Genomic DNA, 22,433 nt, shown 5'->3' with positions numbered 1-22,433 from the left:
GGGTTTTGTTTTGGGTCAATGACAAATTCACCACTAATCTGCATTTTTCGACGTCGCCGGCCACTGACATACGTATAAATATGCATTTATTCATTTCTCAAACAAAGAAAGTCCGAGGCAGAGCAAAAAATACAAGCACGAATTATAAACACACAAATTTTTGGCTGCAAATCCAGTCTAGACCAAATAAATCAAGATGCATGCCGCCCTGGTGGGGCAGCTGGAAATGAATACATTACACGACACTAAAGATTTACGCACAATCAATCAAACACTCGCATATGGACGAGGAGTGGCTGCCCTGTATGCCCTCCTCAGATGCTTAGATGCTCAGTCGGTAGTGCTCAAGTGACCTGGCAAAGTTGCTCAAATATTCATGCATCATCTGCTCCATCTTACATTTCATCCATATCCATAATGCCGCCCTCTCTCTAATCAGCCGTAAGTCAAGCGATTGCCATTCAAGTGCCATTGAGGCGCAATTATGGATCCACTTCAATGTGAATATCCGTAATAACCAGAGTCGCATTACACAGCGTTTTACTGTCTCGCTCTATCCACACCCTTCCCCCCCTTTCGCTATCCTCATTCCTCTATCATTGGCTGAGTGGTTTTTGTAGCATGCAATTTTGATGGCTTCGCACTCGATCTGAATCACCCTATTCCAATCCGTTTATGCATGTCCTGCTGCCATTGTGGTTGCGGGCTTCAAGGATAATACTTCCGCTAGCCATATTTGCACATCCGTTTCGATGTGTGTGTGTGTGTATGTGTTATGGTGTGCATTATTTGTTAATCAGCTTGTTTGCTTTTATGCTTTCGATGCGACCGACATGCATTCACACTCGCAATGGTTAAGTTTCCTCCGCCCTAATGTTTGCTCTTTGCCGAACAATATGAACCTCTACTTATCTGTTGCATTATGGAGTCCATTAAAATAGCCATAGGTAAGCCACACGAAACGATGACCAATAGCAGCACCTGCTCTATAATCACCTGCTAATTCCAGTAGAAATAATGGAAGGATCAAACAATTTAATTAGAAATTTAATATTGATGCCTTGAAGCTAAAAATTCATATATTATGGACCAAAAATTATATCTTGATTTAAAAATAAGCCATTTTAATGCTCTAATATTTTATGATATTCAAAGTCCTTTGAACAGCAAGCACATTAGCATTTTCCGGCATCTGCTTCTGGTTCGGATTCAGATTTCCGCAACTGTCATTCCGCTCGTACATAATTTCTACTTATTCGTATAAATTTGTCAGATATTTATGCCCGTTTATTTATCACACTCTGGCACACACACGCTGGATAAGTTTCAGAGAACGAGTCTGTCCTGGCCTGGCTATTTAGGAGTACATTTTGCGGTCGAGTTGCTGGAAAGTTCAGGCTTGGTTATTCGACATTTATTGCTTTATCACTTGGAAATTCTAGTTCACATTAATGTATGGCAGTGGTATCATCGGCCCTTGCCATATTTCTTGGACGGCTTCTGTTGACCGACTAGATGGTTGCGTTAATAGGATAACAAATGACAATTGTTGTTGATCGTGGTTATTTGTTTTGATTTGCCCCGTCACTGTGCCAAAAGTTTCCCATAATCGAACTGGCAATGTCCCGCAAATACTCGTTATTATAATGACTATATTCGGATCGAGTAACTAACAAAGGACATTCAATGGTAGAAACATGTGTGTTCCGGCAGCTTAGCCGCAAAATCCATTGGTTAGGATACACCAACAACTCACCATTTTATTGACAGTCGAAATGAAACAAACATAATGTATGGCACTCTATATAAATGTATTTTTGCTGGGATATTTGCAGATTTGTGCGGCTAAGTGAAATGCTTTTGTGTTGTTTGGCTAAAATTAACGAGATTGCTCTCAGCTTATGTTGCAACATTTTCCAGTCCAGGATCTGACTTGACTTGCCTCAATTTTCCCCGGCAGTCACACATCCTCGATGATGATTATGGATGCCACATGCTCCGAGGGAATGGCGTGCTTTGTAATTACATGTCAGGTGCCTGCCAGCCATCGAGACTCAGTTCCGCCCATTTCGCCCCCTTACTCTCGAAATTAATTTCCTTGGCCCACTAAAATCTAAACGATAATGCGAACAATTCGATAAGCTTGGTTGGGCGTTGGTTGGGCGTGGCAAATCCGATTTTGAGCCGGGAATCCCCCTACCCAAGTGCGATCCTATGATTAAACCCACTCCCAGCCTCTCACCCACTCCTCCACTCTCTGGGTCGTACTCAATATGTGTATTTAACCCGAGTGAATCGGAATTAAGCGCACACACGCTAGGATGGTAGTGAGTCAAGCATATTGGACTCCCAGCCCATACCCATTTATGCCCCAAAGCAACAAGAACGACCAGAGCACTGAGAAAAATAATTACGTTTAGCTTTAAGTTAAGAGCCCTGAACATTGGCATAAGTCATGCTCTTAGTAGCAAGCTTCATTTCAGGCGAAAAACTGCTATACTTGGCTAAAACTGTCTTTAAATAAGAATCTAGACTCTCAATGTCCTTAGCCGCGGACCGCGTTTCCTTGGCAGCTGAAATGGCAAACTGCTGACAGACCGCCGATGAATCTCGGGGCAGGTTCTGGTTCCGCGGTCGAGCCCGCAGATCCGCACATCCACACAGGCTGGCTCTTCGATTTGGCCAACAGGCAGCGTTTAACTGGCTAAATAGCCAGCGAATCTACGGGGTTGGGGGTTACCTGGTTTGTTTCGGAAAATTAAATGCCTGGACAGAAACATCAGATGCGGAACATGGCTTTGCATATGACAACGCCGTGCAACCTGGGTTGGAGGTGGTTTTTAATGTCATTTAAGGCGGATGCAAGGCACCGTGGCGTATACGTAATATTACGTATACGCGATGTGTGACGTGCCGGCAGGGCTGCCGTGGGCAATTGCACTCAACTGCTGCCGTCGTCTGGCTGCACATGGTGAAAACGTGTTAAATTTATGGTTTGATCTCCTGCTCCGGCATTGCCATTGCCAATACGCCATTGCCAAGCTGCCTTTAACCCTAATATTTATGGCCCAGACGTGAGCACATGTGCCAAATCTCTGGCACTAGCTGAATGATGAGACCATATCAGAAATATGACTCAAATGCCCTTACAGTCAGTCTGACTCCCCAGTCCGGAGTTCGCACATCGGAAGCATCATATTCTCTTTGGAGCTTTCGAGCTGAGCTCATTCACCTTTTCTGAAAGTCATGGGAGTGCAGTGCTGGAAGTGCACTGCAAATGCCAGTGCATCAGCAATTACTGCAGCTCACGTAAAAATCACGTAAGTTTAAATTCACTTTAACATCATTAAGAAAAAGTGCGCACATTTCTGCGGTTTTTTTCCCCATCTTCTACCCCCTTTAGCTCCCTCAGTGGATTGCCCTTTTCCTTCTCTTATTTGCTCTGGAGATGTCTGAGGTGGAAAGCGGCGAAAAGAGTCTAATGAAAATTTAAGTGGTGCTCGCTTGATTTAGCAAATGAGCTGAGTGTGCCACGGCTTTGTGCGGAGTCTACCGGAGTCTGAGGGGACCGACTCGAGTGAGCACAAGTCGAAAATAACGTAATTTTCGAATTAATTAAATGCCGCTTATGGAACTCCGAATTGCTTGCTGTGCAGTGTGTTTATTGCCGAATCACAATCTGAGATGAGGTGGTTGGGGGCTAAAAGGTTTTCCCATTCTGACGATCCATAAATCTGCCTATAAGCACGCCTAATCTCTGGCCAAAAGACTTTGGACCCACTGTGGTGCGCCGTTTGAATGCAAAGGATGTCTGATGGTGGTCAGTGGTCGATGGGTGGTTAGTGGCTGGGTAGGTGGTTGGGTGGCCAGCGGAAATTCAGACTGTCTCATCTCAAGGCTGGCCATAACCTTTGACCCATTAAGATAAGCGGGGGCCGTAAACGTGGCCAACAAACAAAGCGGCGAAAATGAATTATTTGGCTGGGCATTTGGCTTTGCACCCCCGCAGAAGGCGATAAGCTGTTTAGGAAGGGGATACACCTCGCCGAAAATATTAATTTTTGGCTTTCTGAATTCATAGATATTGATGAATAATATTTAATATTTATTTTAATTTCAAGAATTATTTAAATAACTAAAATGTGGGTATTAAAATGTAGTTTTTGCCCAAATATCATCTAAATAAATAAAGAAATATAATATTAAAATCTCCATTAGAGATATATCTATATCTCTATGATTACCTATGATTTATTTATTTATACACTATAAAAATTGACTCAAAAATTTTAAACTAAAGAACCTGAAAGATCTTAAAAGGATGAATGAATAAAAAACAGGGATTTAAAAGAGATTTCATTTTGAATTTTTTTGGGAGTGTGCAACACTCTCATTAGACGCAGTCAGCAGACTGAGCTATTCCGCCCGCTATCCCTAACCATTTATCTCGGCGAAATCCGAATGGAAATCGAAACCCAAATCGAAATGCAAATCATTATTTTAGCAGCTGGAGCAGAAGCGGCATGGGGTCGAGAGGGAATGGGAAGTTGGACAGCAACTGCAGGCAAACGTGCCATGGGCTAGTCCACGTCTCATTGCGGCACATTTCGCATAAGTATCGCACTCTGAGAACTTATTGATGCGCATAAATCAGTGGAATGCAGCCAGGAGAGGGTCGAAAAGTACTTGCCAACGGAAAGGGGCGGATATGAGGCGGGATGGGACAGATAGTTCGCAGGGACTGTGGCAACTCTTGCAACTCTCTATGCATGCGAAATCACTGCAGTAGAAAATTAGAAAATTTTCGGCTCTAGCTCCGGCATTCTGTTACATCGGTGTCCCTATCGCACTGGCTATCTCCATCTCTATCTTTATCGGTGGCGCTATCTCACTCACACGTAACTGCAAATCGCGTGGCAAGTGCAACATCTGTGGCATCCAGGCTCTTGCAATGAAATGAAGTCGTACAGAAGAGCAGCCACCAAAAACGTGACAACGCCGCCAAAAACGACAGCAACAGCTGAAGAAGTTGAGAGACATTTAGGGAAAACCCGGGAAAGCCTGCCCCGCCCACAACTCCATCCCACCGCCTATATTGCCTCCGAAAAGAGGAGGAAGAAAATAACATTTGCTCCCTTTTGCAAATTGCAATTAACGTTGGACGCTCTAATTAGCTCAAACCATCCCGGAACGAGCTCGTTGACTAAGCTTTGATTGCATAATTAGCCAAAGAAATGCCACTCCACCCAGCACACCCATCACCCCCATCCGCCAGAAAAAAAAATGTACAAAAATTCTTTGCTAAAATATTTTAAAACATCACCTACTTAGCAGCCAATTAGTGGGGTGGGAAGCACCTGGCAAAAAAGGTGAGCTGGGCTGAGTTCCCTGAGACGCCTTATCAATTACCTGTATCATCAATCAAAGGCTCTTTGCAGGTGTAGGGCTTCCAAAATAGCTAGCTTGTTTTTCGCTGCCAAAGATAATTTATAAAACCCGAAAAAAGTGGCAATCCGAATGACAAATGAAATACAATAGGCAGGTGAGAAGAAAGCATAAGCATAAATATTATTTAATCACAAGATGGTATTATATCCGAACTAAAATGAAGTTTGCAACAGTCTTCTTAGCAATTTATAATCAAAATAGAATATCACAATTATAAATAGAAATTACCTAGATATAGGCTTTCACTTTCAAGCACTATATCTTATTTAAGCAAACAAGGCTATCTTTAATAAACGTAATGGATAGATAAGTTCGCCCGTTAACATTTTCGAGCGTAATTAAGTTGTTGGCTTACCGTTCGAAATCGCATACATTAAATGTGACGAAAACAGTTAAAAATATTCGCCCACAATCATGCATTAATGAGACAGAGGCAAAACCAATCTGGCCTCGAATGCCTCATGAAATAATCACTACAAAAATATATTTACATTTTTTTTTATTTTTCCCGCAATTGCCGACAGAGCTGAGCGGGTCCTTTGTGATATTTGCATTGCGTTTGCATATTTCCCTCGCACTCCATTTAAAAATAACTTTTAACTTGATTAAAAAATAGCGAAACGGAAGCGGAGAGGCGCAGGATAGAGCGGAAACGGAAGTAGCATCAGCAGCAGGAGCTAGTGTAAAGTGAAATCTTGTGCAATTAACTTAAAGCCAACTTGACTCGGGCCAAGGGACAGGCAAGGCTAACAGTGGGTGGTGGGCGGCCCCAAGGAGGTCAGCATCGCTTCAAAAACTAATTGACATCGCTGACAGCTGGTGCTGAGAGTTCTTTGCCGGCCACCCATCTTCCAAGCCGCCCATCGTCATTCTCATCCTGCTGTTTTTTCCACTATCGTCCATCTGGTCCTGCCGCTACTTGCCAAAGGCTCGCAAATATTTTCACAGTTTTCAACTGGATTTTTAGCCACACAGTAAGATGAATGTAATGACTATATAATTATATGCTAATCGCAGTTTACTCAGTTAGACTAAGATTTATTTAAAAGAATTTGTATAATGGAAAAAAGACTGAAACTTATTATTGATAGGTTATCCCACTTTAATGAAAACCCCTTTAAAACCCATAGTTTTTCCTTGTGTACTTCTTTTTATCCAACTCGTTCTTCCCTGGCAGTTTTAATTTAATTTTACACCGAATTCTGCACCCTGTCGTGACCAGAGAGTTGTTCGTTGCAGGCGCCAATTTTCTCGCGTCCTTTTGCGGCCGCACTGCAGGATCATAAGACGCTTTAGCTGCACCATATACATAGCACTGCCAGTGCTAGTGCTACTGCCACAAACAGTGGCAACTATTGTCAGGGCCATTTAAAAAGTTTAGTCCGAATCGAGGCAGCACGCTTAATGGCCCTGATTTTAATCAGAAAATAAGTTAAAAGCCAGCTGGCGGCCTTAACGCTTGACGATATCCTCCATCTGACGTTGATTATTGTGGCGCTTTGCCACAATTACTTGCACACGTCGCCGTCGGCTGACGAAGGTGCCACACTGACTGCCACAAGCAGTGCCACACAGCTCCGTGCCACAGCGAAAGTTGGGCCACAGTGCAAAAGTTTTATCTCGAGTCGCGGGAAAGTGACAGGAAAACAAAAAATTGCATTAACCGCAGACGAGAAGTAAGCGAACATTCATCATTATTTTTGGTTTTTTGATGGCGCAATCCGCGGGATTTAAGTGATAAGGAAAAGTTTTGGGAAATGTGCCGGAAATTGCAGACATTTCCGAAAATAAGCTTCTGTTAAATTTTAAGTAGCGATCTGGATTAATGCCTTTAGTTTTATTGAATAGTGCTGCGGTAGGTTTACTCCTAAAGATTTAGAATCCAAATTAGAATTAAGACTAATATCACGTATTGTTGTACCACTTGAGATTTGCTTTTTCTGGCTTAGCATTTCTATTTATTTTTTCCAAACTAAAGAGTACATTTTTTGGTCAACAAATGATAATGATAATCTTTGGCCTTCAGAAAATATAAATTTGACACAAAACGTGTTCAGAAAGCCTGATCATTTAATGATCTTGTGAATTAATTGACACCAACGAATGTATAATTGATAATCAGCCCGACTAAGTGATTATTTAAATAGCACTAGACCCATGTGGCTAGAGAATCAAAACATGATGAAATGAGTCACCTCCTAATGGGAGACCCAACCGGATTAGACAGACGCTAGACAAAAATTTTATTATTTTGTTTATAAAATTAAGTTTTTTAAGCAAGAAATAGTATTGCTTGTTATGGAAATAGGAGTCCTATTTCACTCACTGTTGATGAGGCTTATAGGCTTTTTATGTTCTGGCTATCAATTGAAAAATTTTGATAAGATAAGATAATAGTGATCATAAGTTCAGTGACATAAAAAAAACATAGATTAAAATAGAAAAACTTGATTTAATTATGTGAGTTTAAGTAATTTATAAGGTTTATTGAATAAAATATTAAACATAGATAGCCTGCTGTTGCTGTTGTTGCGGAATTTGATTGTTCTGGAAGCCCCACGGCTGCCAGGTGAGAGGCTCCAATGGCTTCATGGTGAATAGGGGTGGAAAGGGTGTCAGTTGTCCGCAGGCGGAGCCACTGCACTGTGACTGGGACTGGTAGCCTCCCCCAGTTGAACTTTGGCTCTGGCTCTGGGTACCATCCTCGGAGGTCTGGTACTGACAACCGGGTCCGGTCTGTGTCTGGATCTGAAGGCCATCCTGAGAGTACTGCGTTCCACCGCTGTTATTGCATTCTACGGGTGCCGCCTATTAAAAGGATAACGGATAACGGTTAAATGTGCACAAAGAAAAAATATTATAAGTTTAAAAATTAATATCACTGATTTCATTTTTCTAGATTCTCATGATAAGATTAATTTTTATGGCAGGTGTTGACAATAATAATTAAAAATGGTTTAAATATACATTTTTTTGATAATCTAAGGACTTTGATTATTAAGAAGTTGTTTTTTATTATTTGGCTTTTTTTATATTTTTTTATTATGGCTATTCATTTAAACTAAAAACAAATTGAAAACATTTTTAAGAAAGGCACTACACGTTTATATTTCTAAGCAAACATAATCAAGGATTGAACTGAAGTCCTCATTAACTTTTTGTAACACTGACAATTTTTTGGCATGGTGTAAGAAACTACTTCTAGGGGATTTTAATTTTCATTACATTCAGCCCGGACAGCACGCACAGTCCGGCGAGAACGACAGCAAATACGACGACGACAACGCGTTGGCCTTCCATGTTCAGTGTTTAATGGTCCGAGAACAAACTTCGACTGAGCACAATTTAGTATGTGTGCACACGCTTTAAAGCGTTAACAGCCACAAACACGGACAGATAATTGAATGTATCGCCGATAAGACCGCATACGGATTGATTATTTACACTCGCTTTATATTCACTCAACAGTCAATAGTTAGCTGCCCCAGAAAGGTGTAAGATGATGGGTCAGGCCAGCTTTATTGTTTAAAAACTATCCGTTGGAACGATCACATCTGTCTGGGATTCCGAAATATCTTTGCAAAGTGCCCTTTAACATTTGCGAGGGCTCGTGTTCTATTAGATGGGTTATCATCGCCACATCTCTCCAGAAATAACCGAAAAATAATGGAAATTAAAAGCTAGACTCTCAGCTTTTCAAAACCCATCTTTTAACAGACAACACTTTCATTTCAATATTTATTAATAGAATTAAAACAAAACTTTAATACTTGTTTTATAAACAAAAAAACCCAAAGATTCCATAATAAAATCCCCCTTCAATTACCATCTATATTTATTTTTGAATGCTCTTTTATTGGTTGGAATTGCTGAAGGCAAGACTTAAGAAGCCGGAGTTCCGGCCGAGGCAGAAGTGACGGGTGCGGGTGTTCCGGGACGGGGTGTGGTCACCGCCACAGGCGTGGAAGCGCCAGGAGTGCTAACAGCCCCGCTGGTGCTAGCTGCGGGGCTAGAAGAGGAGGGGGCCAGGGTTGGAGCTACAGTCGCGGCGGAGGATGTGGTGGGAACGCCGTACTTGAGGCAGTTGTCAAGCAGATCGTAGGTGGCGGCAGTGTCGCGGACGTAGTTGCTCTCTGTGGTATTGGTGCACTGGTACTCGGTGTCCTGGACGGCCTTGATGCCCATGCTCAGGCTGCTGGCCGAGCTGGCGGCATTCGTGGCAATGTCATAGATGGTAGACACATCACCCTCAGCCTATGTATTAAAAAATGAAATAGTTAGAAAATTTATAAAATAAATATTAAAAATAACTCACCGCACTGGCGTAGCAGTTGAAGAAAGTGGTGGTGTCATTGCCCTTGTCGCAAGTGGCAAAAGCACCGCACAGGGTGGACACTTCCTGCTGGTATTCCTTCTGCTGAGTGGTGGCCTCGGCGGTCAGATTGGCGATCTGGGCATTGGCGGTGCTGATGCAATCCTGGTACGAGCTGGAGAAAGTGGCGGCCACCTCGTTCAGCATGGGCAGATACAGACTGAAGCACTGGCTGGTCACATCCGGGGTGATGACGGTGTCAAGGTCGCGGGCATGCACCAGATACTTGTCCAAGGCACTCTGGAGTTGCAACTGCACATTGGGCATGGCCTGAAGAACGAAAATATTATATTCAACCGAACACTTGGGGTGACCGCCAAATGATGTATTACTTGAGCAGCCAGAACGCTGGCGAGGATCAGGACACTACACAGAACCTTCATAATGGCGGTATTTTTCTTTTGGTCGGCGGTCGGATGCGAACTGTCGCTGGCAAAAAGCAGCGCCAAATGCTTTATATACGCGGCCGACAGGGCGGATGATTGATCCGTTTTGGCAAATGAAATTTGTGAATTTTTTCCAACGGCGGCGGAAGGCGATCAATTAGGAAGGTATTAACGCGTATGCGTAATGCCCCGAGCCCACAAATTGCTTTGCATGTGCATTCCCATCGACGCCATTCACGTGTATTCAGGGCCAAAAGATAAGATGGCCCAAACGCCACCGGAAGACGCGGTTATTGACTGTTCTTTGAACATGTCGAGGAGTCATTCGGCGGCTTAAGGGTTTACCATTTGCAGGGAATCGATTAATGTAATGACTTTATATAATTTATCAATTCGTATATCTAATGAAAAACTCAACCTACTTTTTATCTAAAAAAGGCTTATAAAGCAATTAATTGCATGGCAAGAGTAATCTTCATTTTTTGAGTAAATATTCGCATAACATGAAATTTTTTGCAAGGGTATCCAAAAGTATGCAATGATTTTTGGCGATCACAGTTTTGGATTTACTGGATCCACATTTGCAGACGGTCCGCAGCGATAAGAAAACAACATATAAACAAACCATGAATCAATGTCAGATTACATTCCCAACTTTTGGCTATTTTGCGTGGAAATTTCAGTCGATTCCCGATCAGAGACATGAAAAGTGCTTTTAACATATTGCTAGTTCTGCTTGTAGCCCTAAGGGTAAGCCTTAAATAAAACCGTCTTTATGAAAATATATTTTATAATCCAGAGGAATTACTTTAAGGTGTATGCCGAACAACCGAGGGCTTTAAGCAGCTTGTGTTCTTATTTGAATGACGGAAAAGAATCGGTTTCAAATCTAAGTACAACTAAGAAATGCTTTGCTCGCTATATGCCGGAATTGGAGAACGAGGGAGCCAGTTGGTCTCAGGGTTACAGTGGCTGCCAGAAGAGTGCCACCAATGAACGACAGTCACTGCTTTCGAAGGTCAGTGTAACTCAGGAAAACATTCGAAAGGCTGCCTTGGGACTAAACTCCTTTATTGATCATTGCATGGCGATTAGTGAAGCTGTGGATTTTTTCAACTGTTTTGCCAAGATGGTGAGGCTTTCAACTTCTATTAATAAAAAATAATTCTAATAAGTTCTATGTCTTTTTTGCAGTCCAAAGAGCACTTGACCACGGTGTACAGCATTTCTTTCAGTGCCTCCGAAGAGGCTGTGATTTTAAACCAAAAACTAAGCCATATACAAGTCGAGCATTATCTCTGCACAAATCGCACTGAATATAGTTACATCAAAAGCACTGATCAGATATTTCAATCCCTGGACCAATGTCTGCAACAAAATGAAAGTCATTAAATATTTATAATGAAACATACTAGTTTTTCTTGAACTTTGTTTGTTGAAGGAATACTTATATACTGAGAGAAGATAAGATTCTTGATTCTTTATGGGGGAAATACAGGCTTCAAATATAGTTTCCGCATTGCAGTTAATGGTGTTTATTTACCCGCTTATTATCTAACTACATGGCAACCGATAAATGGGCTTTACTCAATAAATTCATCGATTTCCAAACGACACTCTGTGAGTTCATTGTGCGCCCTTTTTAAAGCCTCCATATAGTTTTTTTGAGCCTCCAGGCTGCACAGTAGAAAACTCCGATGCAGTGCATCGTAATCTTCTTGAAGACGAGTATATGCACTTGTCGCATTGTAATTAATTTCAGTTAAAATTTCCAGATTACGATTTCCCTGGAAAAAAATATAAAATAAGTTACTGATTTGAACAATGGAAAAAATTAATTAAAAATAATAATCTAATGTTTAAAGCTTTTTAATATTATTCATTGTTGACATTCGAGATTATCTTTTGTTTGTGTTTATTTTATTTTTGTTTCGCTACTATATTCGATCCAAATTTCTTGAAGTGTATTTTATGGCCAAGCATGACTCAAAAAACAGGTGCAGGTGCCTTGCCCTTTTAATAATTATTATTAATGTTTTGTCAACAGTTCTTTGTTTCGCAACTATTTGGTAAATACTCTTAGGGGATTATTTAAATAATTCCGAATTCAATCAATCAATCGTTTAAAAAAACTCACGTTTTCACTTATGCACTGAAAATATTGCAGATCATCAACAAGTGTATCGCAGATTTGCAGATTTCCGCACACGGAACTGGATCCCAGCTCGATCTGTAGTCGCTCCAGTTCCACATCCACCTCCAGATTTATGGTGGTTTCATTGGCATTTAGTTCACACATTTCGAAGGCATCTGAGTAGGCCAGCGAGGCATTGGCACACGCCTCGGTGAACTCCTCATGACATTCGTCGAGATTCAGATCCGGCGAGAGTGTCAGATAGTCCATAATTCCACCGGCCTCCGAGTAGCCCGAGTTGGTGAAAAAAAACAACAACGCCAAGACCCAGTAGAGGCGACAGCGGGTCTCCGATCTCCCCAATAAACGTAACGCTTCCATTTGGACGCAGATCTTGAATGCCATCGCGGAATCAACGACGCCGTTTCGAAACGAGTGCCAGGCGGCGAGTGGCTAATTGATCATTTCCTAATAACTTGCTTTTACTCCCGATCGGCTTTATTGACCAGCTACGAAGGGCAATGGTTTATGGGCGCGATTGACAAGTTCAGGTGGGCTACTTATCAGCCTGCGTTTACACTGATTGCAAATGTCGTTTTGTTTGTTAGTGGCCTTCTGATCCGATCTCCGAGCACCTTGAAAACCCACGGTAGTCCAACTTATGGCGCTTCACTGCGCCCGATATGCCACTAATCAGGCAGTGGCGTAGGTTAAGGGTGCATGGATGCAGTTTATAAAAGCTTAAAAATCCAATATCTTATAGAAAACACTTATTTCTTTTATTTAACATTGTTTAAGTTAACCCCTTTACTTAACATCTACGCCATTGTTAAAAATTATATATTTTTCAATCGAACCCAAAAGTATTCTTTTCTTTAAAGGCATTGGCTTTTATTGAGCTTTCGAAGTGCCCCTAAAATTTATAATTGATTGCAATAAATAAAAAAAAGCTTCGTGACACGTTCTTAAACAAAGCGCTTCAACATGTCCCAAATGCCCTTCTGAGCCACAGGAAGGGAGCGTCCGAGGTCCTCCTCGGGGGGACGCTCAGTGGTAGGATCAACGGCAGGAGCGTTGGTCGGGACGGCGGTGGGAGCTGCAGTGGGCGCAGCGGTAGGATCTGCAGTGGGAACAGCGGTAGGAGCGGCGGTTGGAGCTTCGGATGGTCCAGCAGTAGGAGCAGCGGTGGGAACTTCGGTTGGTCCAGCAGTGGGAGCAGCTGTGGAAGCAGCGGTGGGAACTTCGGTTGGTCCAGCAGTAGGAGCTGCAGTGGGAGCAGCGGTGGGAACTTCGGTTGGTCCTGCAGTAGGAGCACCAGTGGGAGCAGCGGTGGGAACTTCGGTTGGTCCATCAGTAGGAGCACCTGTGGGAGCAGCGGTGGGAACTTCGGTTGGTCCAGCAGTAGGAGCAGCGGTGGGAACTTCAGTTGGTCCAGCAGTAGGAGCAGCTGTGGGAGCAGCGGTGGGAACTTCAGCAGTAGGAGCTGCAGTGGGAGCAGCGGTAGGAGCTTCAGTAGGGGCCGCACCGCCGTTCAAGCAAATAGTCAAGTTGGCATCGCAACTGTCCATTTCGTGAGCATAGTCCATTCGAGCTTCATCCACACAGGCATTCAGGACGCTGTCCACTTGGGCGTAGGCAGCATTAATACGGTTGTAGTCCAGGTTGGAATCACTGTTCAGAGTGAACATGGTCTTGTAGCTGTTGGTGGACTGGAGGAAAAATATATTTATAAGAAAATGAATTAGCAGACATATAGATTAAACTTATCAGTTCTATATTAACTAAACCAGGCCATAAAGAGCAAATACATTTCTGTAATCAGTAAAGTACACTCTTGCGCTTGGCGCTAACTAATGAGTCTAACTAAATGGTTCTAAATTGACGACTCCGTTACTTTGATAGCCAAGTATTTTTAAAAAGCTGTACTTACAGCGTCGCGGTAACAATCAAAGAAATCCAAGCCATCGGATTGAGCTTCGCAGACCGACAAATCGCTGCACATTTTGTTGGTGCGATCCAAAAGGTCACTCCGCTCCGCAGCGCTCTGCTCGGTGAGGTCACTCCGGGACTGATCAGCGGCGGATATGCATCCGGTGTACTGCTTGTTGTAGCCCATGATCACGTTGGTCTGTTCAACCATGTAGTTGTTGAAGCAATCGTCGGCCTGGGCGTTGTCTCCGATGGAGGGGGCGGCCATCAGACTGCGGACGGCAAACTGCTGGCGAGCCAACATGGAGGCCAGGTCAGCGGGATGCTTTGGAACCAAAGCCAAACAGCTGCTGGCCAGGACCAGGCACAAGGCAAAAGCAAACTTCATTTTTCTTCAATTTTTTTATTAAATCCACAGGAGGAGGATATTTAGCGACTTCACTAACCACGGGCGGATCTCGGATTCGTACTATCCACAACTGCTCATTGAATCTGATTTTATACCCCAAAATCACATTTTCGGCAAATGGTATGTCATTGAAAATTTAATAATTCACTCTGATTAAAAGCCAATTTATTTTCTATCTTTTTTAAGCAATCAACTCCGAGATTCCTTCCGATTTCGCTTTAATAAGTTTTCTTTTCTGACCAAAGACCCAAAAATAACCGCTTATCTGCACAATATACATAGTTTTGTGACCACTTATCATTCGGCCATTCTTAATTGCTTTTGCACCATCGGTTAGTCAATTGGCGAGTAATACTGTACTTAACAATTTAAACGAGGACTTTGGCGTGATAAGATTTGACAAGTGGGTTATTCAATGAATCACTTGCTTTAGTTATTCCCCCTTGCAATGCTTAAATAATCCACTTAGACTCTTCTTTTTCGGTTTTAAAATATTTTCTTTTTATTGAGGGGCTAATATATTCATTTTTTTTTTTCGTAAACAAAAACACAATTGCATATCGTTTCGTTTAGTTGATAAATAGTGTAGATATGATCTTTGGTTTTCTTAGTTTTAAAGCTTAAACTCGATTCTTGAGCCATTTCTGCAGGTTCTGAATAATATTCTGAAGGTTTTGACTCTCCTGGGAGCTGGAGAATTCGCTCAAGTCCTCTTCGGGGGCTTTTTCCTTGTCTGCAGGGGCATCGGTGGGCTCTGCTGGAGCGGCAGTCGATTCTGCTGGAGCGGCCGTGGATTCCGCTGGAGCGGCAGTAGATTCTGCTGGAGCAGCAGTGGATTCCGCTGGAGCGGCAGTGGACTCGGCAGGAGCGGCAGTAGACTCGGCAGGAGCAGCAGTGGACTCGGCAGGTGCAGCCGTGGACTCAGCTGGAGCAGCAGTGGACTCAGCTGGAGCAGCAGTGGATTCCGCGGGAGCAGCAGTGGATTCCGCGGGAGCAGCAGTGGACTCAGCTGGAGCAGCAGTGGATTCCGCGGGAGCAGCAGTGGACTCAGCAGGTGCAGCAGTGGATTCCGCAGGAGCAGCAGTGGACTCGGCAGGAGCTGCAGTGGATTCGGCAGGTGCAGCAGTAGTCTCAGGAGGTGCCGCAGTGGACTCAGCAGGAGCAGCAGTTGTTTCTGATGGAAGAGGGCCACCTTCAAAGCAAAGGTTCATTTGCTCATAAACAGCTGCCGTGTCTTGGACGTAGGTGCGCTCAGACTTGTTAGTGCAGACGTACTCGTTCACTTCGATCAGGCGGACCTGTTCCACAACGTAAGCTTGCAGCTCGGAAGCATTGGCCGAGATCGTGTACATATTTTTTGCATTTTCGGAACCCTAAACAAGAAGGATATATTATTATAGTATAGAATATATATTATAGTATAGAATATTATTATTAAGAAGACATTTCGTGTTCTAGCTTTAACTTACAGCTTCGGAGTAGCATGAGAAGAAATCGATGGAAGTTTCGATGGTACTACAGCTCTGTAGCAACTCGCAAGAGTCGGTGGCAGATTGATTGATCCTGGTGCGGTCCTCACTAGTTTTGTCGTCAATCGACTGTTTCTCAAGTTCAGCCTCCTTGACGCAGGCATTATAATTTTCGCTGAACTGGTCAGCCACTTGACTAATCTGTTCCATGTAGTAGTTTAAACATTCAAGCTTGTGGGATGGATCGCTCGTCAAGTCGCGGGATTGCAGATATTGAATAAAGTTTGTCTGTGGATAGGCAAACTGCAAGGCACGATGTGGAACGGCGACGGCCTGGGTGATGCCGACGGCCAAAAGGAAGACACACAGTTTGGTGTACATTTTTTGGCAACTCTACAATTTCACAGTGCTACGGTTATAAGATTAAGCGGGTTTCTGGTCTGCTTCCGACGAGCGATCGAATAGTACTTATTGAATCCATCAGCCAGCTGCACCATTTATAGGCAGCTGGCTCGAGTGGTCCATAAAAAAAATATTCCTGCCTATAATTTCCAGTAAAAAGTGGCATGTTATTGCCTTGTTATTACCCAAGTTTTAGCCTATCAATCGGGCTATCAACCATAGTCGAGCGTCACTATCATTGTTATCGGTTTTATAACCGCCACTCGGCAAGACCCACCCGACAAATCCGTTTTGCGCAAAAACAGCTCAAGGGCTTCCCTCCGCCCAACCCCTTTTGAGATTTTTTGCTTATTAGATCACCACTCCATCAATGTCAACAATTCCGGGAATCCTTATTTTTATATTCCCCAGATCAAGGCGAAGTAACTTTCTTTTGGAATTATCCCATCAAACGACGCATTAAACAATATATATAATAGAAATACATATTATGGAATCCAAGAATACTATCTAATCTAGTTAGAGTACCTATTTTTATTTCAAGACACACGTGTTGTCATTCAGTTAGATTCTCTGGAAATCCAGAAGCCTCTTAGAATCTAATAATTAATCGTGATGGCCGCCCGGCCCTGGACATTGCACACTTGGTTGAAAATAAAAGGGGAATAAACCGAAATATGGTTTTCCAACATTATCAGATAGTTCTTAATTGATAGCTTTAGTCAATACTAATCATGGAATTTATTATTTCATTTATTTTGTTTATCAGTTGGGGCAGTGGCAATGACTAATTAAAAGCCCTGTCCCACTTCAAAATTTATCAGTGCCGCTTGTCGGTCAATTTCAGGAAACAAATGGACATGTGTAGGCATTACATTTGAATTTGAAAAAAATAAAGCTCCTTGGCAATGACTCACTTGAGTTGCTATTTTTGTTGGCCCAAAAGCGAATACAAACCGGTTAGATAGTTGGCCGAGTTTGTATCTATTTTCCTTGCATGCCTCTGCATAATTATCAGAGCTCAGTGGAGTGGAGATCTCATCAGGCACTGTTGCCTTCCTGCTTCTGTGAGCAGAAGGGCAAGGACAAAGCTGGGAGACACCAACTTCTAATTTGCATATCTTAATTGCGTGTTCTTTGTGTGGGAGTGGGACAAGGCGTTGCTGTTGTTCCCCAGGAAGATGCAATACACCCAACTTCTGGCTAGAAGCAGGCATAGTAAATCAGTGCAGGATGCAAGGATACCCGATACGGATGCAAATTGAGAAGACAATTATCGAATGTATTCACCAAGTCTTTCCAAACAAAAGCAAAAAAAAAATAAATCAAACTAAATCTGATGAAAGAAGATGAGCATTTGACACATGATATTTTAGTAATAATTGCAAAGTTATTGGGTAGATTTTACCCAAGTGTAGTCGCAAGGAACATTTTCCTTACGTTCAGTTGCACCGCCTTTGAGCATTTTGCTTCTAATTTGTTTTAATTGCAGTGACAACAACGCCCCCAGCAACAGCACCGGCAATAATAATAAAAACAACATATGCAATTAAATTTGAATGAAAAGGAACCGCTAGGTAACTGCCCCAACTGTTTATTTAACTCTTAACGTTACTTTAAACTTCTACAGTCGTTGCTGTTTTCTTTTTTGTTTGTCCTGCCTGAGGGAAAGTTTTCCCAAGCTGATTTACATGTTTGCTATTCCTCTCTATCACAACCACCACCAGCACAAACACCACCCCTCCTCTGAGTCCTTCAGTCCTTTGGCCCGTGTCCTGCGGATCTTTGATAAACTTGGACTGATGGCAAATGCAAAAAGTTTTATTTGCATCGCATCAGGTTGCTGGCTTCCTGCTCAGCTTTCCACCTAGATCGGCCCGTTAATTAAGTAAGTTGCAATGGGTTTTAGTTTCTCGTTTGAGTTTTCAGATTGACTTCATCACTTGATGCCATTTGTTTGGTTTTGAGATAGAGCCAGGCTCCAACTCAGCCAGAAGGGGGAACCGAAGGCTTGAGTCCAGTTTACAGGGAATACGTTGTTTCAAACATGATGACTTTTAATAGATAACATAGTATGTTTAAGATATAGCTTTTTTCAAGCCCAAGGCTTTTTAATACTCTTTCATTTATTGCATTTTGGCTACTGTCGATTTTTCGTCAAATTCTAATTCAAAATATGATTAATTATATTATCCAGCTTGCTCTCCCAACCTTTCATCTTTTTTCCGTCATTCGATTGAAAATGAGAAATGGTTGAGGGCCGCTCGGTAGTGGGTGTTGGGCGGTTGGAGGAGGTTGAGCCTTGGGTGGTTGGAGTGGTTGGGGTGGTTCGGGTGGTTGGGGCTTCGGTGGAGCTTTCGCTTGTGGAGGAGCTTGGCGTGGTCCAAGTATCATGTCCTTTCAGACAGTTCTGGAAGTCGATCAAAGCCACACCCGACTTGTTGTCGAAATATATCGCAGAGTTGTTTGCACAAAGTTCAAATATAAAGTTCTGGTCCTTAATTTTCTGCGTCAGAATTCCGGCGCTAATCGTGGCGTTACTAGAAACTTGGTACGCACTTTTAGAATTTTCGTTACCCTGAAATTAGGAATTGATAACTTTGTCAGTGCATGTTAAATAGAAAAGTTTTTTATTAGTAATTACCTCAACTGACAAGCAGTTCAGAGCATTCAGACTATCATTCTGGTTGCGGCATTCGTAGAAAGCCTGGCACGACTGGTATGAAGAGTATGCCAGGGATTCCACCAGCGGATCGTATTCCTTCAGAAGTCCATTAGTTCCCTCGATGCGGGTGTTCATGCACTGATCATACTCCTTCTTATACGCTTCGCTAAGATCATTAACATTCGATACGTATTGATTGAAACAGGCTGAGGCCTGGTCGGGATTGTTGCGCTGCATCTCGTTGGTGGCACTCATCACATCCAGCATTTTCAAATGGGCTGACAGAAGTTGGGGGCTCGCGGTACAGGAGCTGAATGCCACAAAGGCCAGCAGGACGGCGATGAGATGACTCTGCATGTTGCTTGTTTCACGGTTCGTTCGTAACTTGGTCAAGACGAGGCACTGGCCAATGCTTTTATGGGCCACAAAACAACCTCATGTCACAGTGATTCGCGGGGCTTTCCTCCTATCTACTCACTGATAAGGTCTATCAAAACCGGAGTACGCACCGGACATGGCTACTCGCAGTTCCTTGAAAAAAAGACCTGTAAACAATCTATCGGCAATTAAAAGTAAGATCTCCGTCTATGAAATTGAGAAATGCCCATATCGTCCATCAATTGGAGGTTATTCGTTTATTGTCCATGCTGTCTATTTAATTACACCCATACCTAGATATGAATGTTAGGGTAAAAATCCTAATTTCGTTATCAAACCACTCCCCCGCCCAACTGAATTGCGCAACATTGATTTCAGCAAAAAGAAAGCACCTTCAATTATTGCGTTAGTCACTGTCAAAATAAAGGCATTTTCAGAGGCTCATAAATAAATAAAACAAAACAAAACAAGAAGGGGACAACCCTTGATAAACAACGGAAATTGCTGAACTTTTTGGTATTTTTTAATTTCGTAGACTTTCCATTTCCGAGAATCTACTTAATAAGGCATATTTGAGTAAATTGAGTTAATCGGTATATAAAAAACTGAGCAAGCGCTTTTGTGTAGGCGAGCCATGCGGATAATCGTTCAATTATCCGAATATTTTTAGGACGTACCACGGGGCGTATGATTAATTTTGTTTACCTGCCATTGAAGGACTATATCTTCTCAGCTGTCTTCGCTGCCTCATCTCTTAACAGAGTTGCATACTAAGCAGCTATTCCTCAGCTGCAGTGCAGAACACTGCCAAAAAACTATAGTTCTTAGTTATCAGAAAATAACTTTGAAATGCTATCAGTTGGGGGGAGTTCTGGAAATCGTTATAGCTACAAAACCAATAGACTTGCAGCCGGAGAGTATGCAATGCAATAAAGAACCCCCCTTTTTCTTTCTCTGTAGAGGTCCTTGCGCCAAGCTTTATTTCCTGGCAGAGCTGTCAGACCCAAATGAAGTCGAGTAGCGTCTGCCGGTATTCGGTTCCGTTCAGCTGAGCTGCACCGTCCTCCTTTGAACGAGGAGAAGCAGCCGCTGATGGATTGTCAGTCGGTGGAGGAGCTGTTAAATGGCGCACAAATAAGTGTAATTGTTTCGTAAATGGTCCCGTAGTAAAACAATTTTCAATGCCACTCCGCGTCCGTCTGCTGTCAGTCACTTGCCTTGGCAACTCACTTCCTCGCGCTTGCACTTAACTCAGCGGAAGATAAATAACCTGCCATAATTTAATTTACAACTACCACTATTTTTTATTTTAACTGTCCAGCCAAGGAGTCCCCTTAGCGTATATGTATGTAGGTTAAGTAACTAATCGATCGGTTAGGCGATCGGTTGATATAAGCAAATAAAAAGTAAACGATCAGAAATTTGATAAGACGGTTATCAGGGTTCAATCTAAATAATCTTGAGAGCTTTGGAAATCACAGATGGGGAACTCTTATAAGAGCGTTATAAATTAATTATTGAGGGTACCTGCTGTTAATTTAGAACGGAAACGGACGTCCGAAATGGGATACCAAAGTCGGATATTATGATACAGTAAGGAAATACATCCGATTATGATAAGCAACTACTTATATGTATGAACTTTTAACAATTGGACTTTGTGAATGAATTTCAATGTCAATACTTAATATCTCTAATGGATTTAAAGGCTTGTCTTAAGAGAGGTAAGGCACCTCTATCAACATTTTGAAAGCCTTGCATTTTCGGTCTATAATTTGTAATTAATGGATTGGTCACAGTGACGACAAAAATTTTACGCCCTCGTTAACCGCATTATTATTATACGTCATCAACTGTATGATAACAGTCTTTGGAAGCAAACCCATAACCAACTTCACCTTAGTCTGGTCAAAAGTGCTGATAACACTTTTCGATGGCAATTATCGGTTGATAATTAAAAAACAAAAACACTCAATACCTTATTATATTTATTTTACACGCTTCCGTCGCATAACGTATACGCACTGATGTCACTCTCCATTATTATTACGGAGATTATTATTATTATAAACTAGGGAACACTGCAATAACAGCGCAAGATTTTACGATTGTGCAATAACAAGAAGCGAAAACAATTAAAGGAGCCAGGATACGAGGGGCTATATTTATCCAGCAGCCATAAAATAGAAAGTGGACACGCTATAACTTTATGAGAAACGCGTGAAATTCAATTAAAACGCATGTTCGATATTAGTTACAATAATCGGGGCCAGATAGCGGAACCAAAGCGTGTCCAAGTCATAAACGAAACTTATTGAATAAAATTGAAGGGCAGCAGTCCTAAATATTGGGCACATAGCACACCATATCGCACTAGACAATATAGACAGAAAGTCGGCAGTGGCAATGGCAGTGGCAATAAGCCACCAAACCACCGATAAGCGTCCGTGTAAGTGCCGGAATAGGGAATAGTTTTGTGTGATTTATGCTCCGCCGAGGCATGTGTGTACCGCACCGAAATCCGGTGGGCGTTTGATTGCCCCTGGATGTTGGAAGTTTATATATAAGCATGGCTGGGAATGTGAATTTGCGTCACTGTCCATAAAGATTAACCCGTCAAATACCTAACAAACTGCAGCGCGGAAATTAATTAAAGCAAGGCTCCCTGCGGAGCAATATCTGAATTTAATGAAGTTGTTTTTCCGTTTTATTGTTGGTTTCTCATCCAAGAAACGAAAACCTTCCAAATATTGTGGGTCAGCAGATAAAGCAGACTGCTCTATGAAACTATACCGGAGAAATGCATTCTAATTAAAATTTTTAACCATCTCTCGGCAAGAG

The 22,433-nt window shown here is 42.4% G+C and overlaps 7 protein-coding genes and 1 long non-coding RNA gene across 8 annotated transcripts; 2 read left to right on the top strand and 6 right to left on the bottom strand.

Annotated features, from left to right (window-relative positions):
* Window positions 1–7,899: 7,899 nt before the first annotated feature.
* On the bottom strand, window positions 7,900–8,823 carry LOC6496055. The gene is made up of 2 exons (XM_001960087.4): window positions 8,674–8,823; window positions 7,900–8,256 (listed from the first exon to the last, which is right to left on the bottom strand). The coding sequence occupies exons 1-2, from the start codon at window positions 8,746–8,748 to the stop codon at window positions 7,948–7,950; spliced, it is 384 nt and encodes a 127-aa protein (XP_001960123.2). The 5' UTR covers window positions 8,749–8,823; the 3' UTR covers window positions 7,900–7,947.
* A 459-nt stretch (window positions 8,824–9,282) lies between these two features.
* LOC6496054 (gamete and mating-type specific protein A) lies at window positions 9,283–10,311 on the bottom strand. The gene is made up of 3 exons (XM_001960086.4): window positions 10,153–10,311; window positions 9,764–10,090; window positions 9,283–9,702 (listed from the first exon to the last, which is right to left on the bottom strand). The coding sequence occupies exons 1-3, from the start codon at window positions 10,201–10,203 to the stop codon at window positions 9,331–9,333; spliced, it is 750 nt and encodes a 249-aa protein (XP_001960122.1). The 5' UTR covers window positions 10,204–10,311; the 3' UTR covers window positions 9,283–9,330.
* Window positions 10,312–10,848: 537 nt separating this feature from the next.
* LOC6494552 lies at window positions 10,849–11,730 on the top strand. The gene is made up of 3 exons (XM_001960085.4): window positions 10,849–10,956; window positions 11,021–11,338; window positions 11,401–11,730. Exons 1-3 carry the CDS (start codon window positions 10,909–10,911, stop codon window positions 11,596–11,598), a joined length of 564 nt encoding a protein of 187 aa, XP_001960121.2. The 5' UTR covers window positions 10,849–10,908; the 3' UTR covers window positions 11,599–11,730.
* LOC6496053 lies at window positions 11,713–12,802 on the bottom strand. Its single transcript, XM_001960084.4, has 2 exons — window positions 12,344–12,802; window positions 11,713–11,993 (listed from the first exon to the last, which is right to left on the bottom strand). The coding sequence occupies exons 1-2, from the start codon at window positions 12,743–12,745 to the stop codon at window positions 11,790–11,792; spliced, it is 606 nt and encodes a 201-aa protein (XP_001960120.2). The 5' UTR covers window positions 12,746–12,802; the 3' UTR covers window positions 11,713–11,789.
* A 412-nt stretch (window positions 12,803–13,214) lies between these two features.
* LOC6496052 (putative uncharacterized protein DDB_G0290521) lies at window positions 13,215–14,771 on the bottom strand. Its single transcript, XM_032450808.2, has 2 exons — window positions 14,271–14,771; window positions 13,215–14,049 (listed from the first exon to the last, which is right to left on the bottom strand). The coding sequence occupies exons 1-2, from the start codon at window positions 14,655–14,657 to the stop codon at window positions 13,306–13,308; spliced, it is 1,131 nt and encodes a 376-aa protein (XP_032306699.1). The 5' UTR covers window positions 14,658–14,771; the 3' UTR covers window positions 13,215–13,305.
* On the top strand, window positions 14,737–15,297 carry LOC116654724. The gene is made up of 2 exons (XR_004309910.1): window positions 14,737–14,798; window positions 14,865–15,297. It is a non-coding gene; the product is annotated as an uncharacterized LOC116654724 (long non-coding RNA).
* On the bottom strand, window positions 15,155–16,627 carry LOC6496051 (flocculation protein FLO11). The gene is made up of 2 exons (XM_001960082.4): window positions 16,148–16,627; window positions 15,155–16,051 (listed from the first exon to the last, which is right to left on the bottom strand). The coding sequence occupies exons 1-2, from the start codon at window positions 16,526–16,528 to the stop codon at window positions 15,299–15,301; spliced, it is 1,134 nt and encodes a 377-aa protein (XP_001960118.1). The 5' UTR covers window positions 16,529–16,627; the 3' UTR covers window positions 15,155–15,298.
* A 2,008-nt stretch (window positions 16,628–18,635) lies between these two features.
* Window positions 18,636–19,996, bottom strand: LOC6496050. The gene is made up of 2 exons (XM_001960081.4): window positions 19,194–19,996; window positions 18,636–19,127 (listed from the first exon to the last, which is right to left on the bottom strand). Exons 1-2 carry the CDS (start codon window positions 19,569–19,571, stop codon window positions 18,714–18,716), a joined length of 792 nt encoding a protein of 263 aa, XP_001960117.1. The 5' UTR covers window positions 19,572–19,996; the 3' UTR covers window positions 18,636–18,713.
* Between the last annotated feature and the right edge of the window lie 2,437 nt (window positions 19,997–22,433).

The sequence above is a fragment of the Drosophila ananassae genome, chromosome 3L (genome assembly GCF_017639315.1).
Source record: "Drosophila ananassae strain 14024-0371.13 chromosome 3L, ASM1763931v2, whole genome shotgun sequence".
NCBI lineage: Eukaryota > Metazoa > Arthropoda > Insecta > Diptera > Drosophilidae > Drosophila > Drosophila ananassae.
Note: the sequence above shows the minus strand (reverse complement) of the source record. Positions and strands in the feature narration are given on the sequence as shown.

What these genes read in the sequence shown, in the direction of transcription:
- LOC6496055 (XM_001960087.4), bottom strand. Translation starts at nt 8,748, where the DNA reads ATGGAAGGCCAACGCGTTGTCGTCGTCGTATTTGCTGTCGTTCTCGCC. An exon ending in GCGTGCTGTCCGGGCTGAAT is followed by an intron (nt 8,257 to 8,673) that starts GTAATGAAAATT and finishes TCCTTTTAATAG; the next exon opens with GCGGCACCCGTAGAATGCAA.
- LOC6496054 (XM_001960086.4), bottom strand. Translation starts at nt 10,203, where the DNA reads ATGAAGGTTCTGTGTAGTGTCCTGATCCTCGCCAGCGTTCTGGCTGCT. An exon ending in CCAGCGTTCTGGCTGCTCAA is followed by an intron (nt 10,091 to 10,152) that starts GTAATACATCAT and finishes TTCGTTCTTCAG; the next exon opens with GCCATGCCCAATGTGCAGTT. An exon ending in TCAACTGCTACGCCAGTGCG is followed by an intron (nt 9,703 to 9,763) that starts GTGAGTTATTTT and finishes TTTAATACATAG; the next exon opens with GCTGAGGGTGATGTGTCTAC.
- LOC6494552 (XM_001960085.4), top strand. Translation starts at nt 10,909, where the DNA reads ATGAAAAGTGCTTTTAACATATTGCTAGTTCTGCTTGTAGCCCTAAGG. An exon ending in TTCTGCTTGTAGCCCTAAGG is followed by an intron (nt 10,957 to 11,020) that starts GTAAGCCTTAAA and finishes AATTACTTTAAG; the next exon opens with GTGTATGCCGAACAACCGAG. An exon ending in TCAACTGTTTTGCCAAGATG is followed by an intron (nt 11,339 to 11,400) that starts GTGAGGCTTTCA and finishes TCTTTTTTGCAG; the next exon opens with TCCAAAGAGCACTTGACCAC.
- LOC6496053 (XM_001960084.4), bottom strand. Translation starts at nt 12,745, where the DNA reads ATGGCATTCAAGATCTGCGTCCAAATGGAAGCGTTACGTTTATTGGGG. An exon ending in TTCAGTGCATAAGTGAAAAC is followed by an intron (nt 11,994 to 12,343) that starts GTGAGTTTTTTT and finishes ATTTTTTTCCAG; the next exon opens with GGAAATCGTAATCTGGAAAT.
- LOC6496052 (XM_032450808.2), bottom strand. Translation starts at nt 14,657, where the DNA reads ATGAAGTTTGCTTTTGCCTTGTGCCTGGTCCTGGCCAGCAGCTGTTTG. An exon ending in TTGATTGTTACCGCGACGCT is followed by an intron (nt 14,050 to 14,270) that starts GTAAGTACAGCT and finishes TTTTTCCTCCAG; the next exon opens with TCCACCAACAGCTACAAGAC.
- LOC6496051 (XM_001960082.4), bottom strand. Translation starts at nt 16,528, where the DNA reads ATGTACACCAAACTGTGTGTCTTCCTTTTGGCCGTCGGCATCACCCAG. An exon ending in TCTCATGCTACTCCGAAGCT is followed by an intron (nt 16,052 to 16,147) that starts GTAAGTTAAAGC and finishes CTTCTTGTTTAG; the next exon opens with GGTTCCGAAAATGCAAAAAA.
- LOC6496050 (XM_001960081.4), bottom strand. Translation starts at nt 19,571, where the DNA reads ATGCAGAGTCATCTCATCGCCGTCCTGCTGGCCTTTGTGGCATTCAGC. An exon ending in TGAACTGCTTGTCAGTTGAG is followed by an intron (nt 19,128 to 19,193) that starts GTAATTACTAAT and finishes TCCTAATTTCAG; the next exon opens with GGTAACGAAAATTCTAAAAG.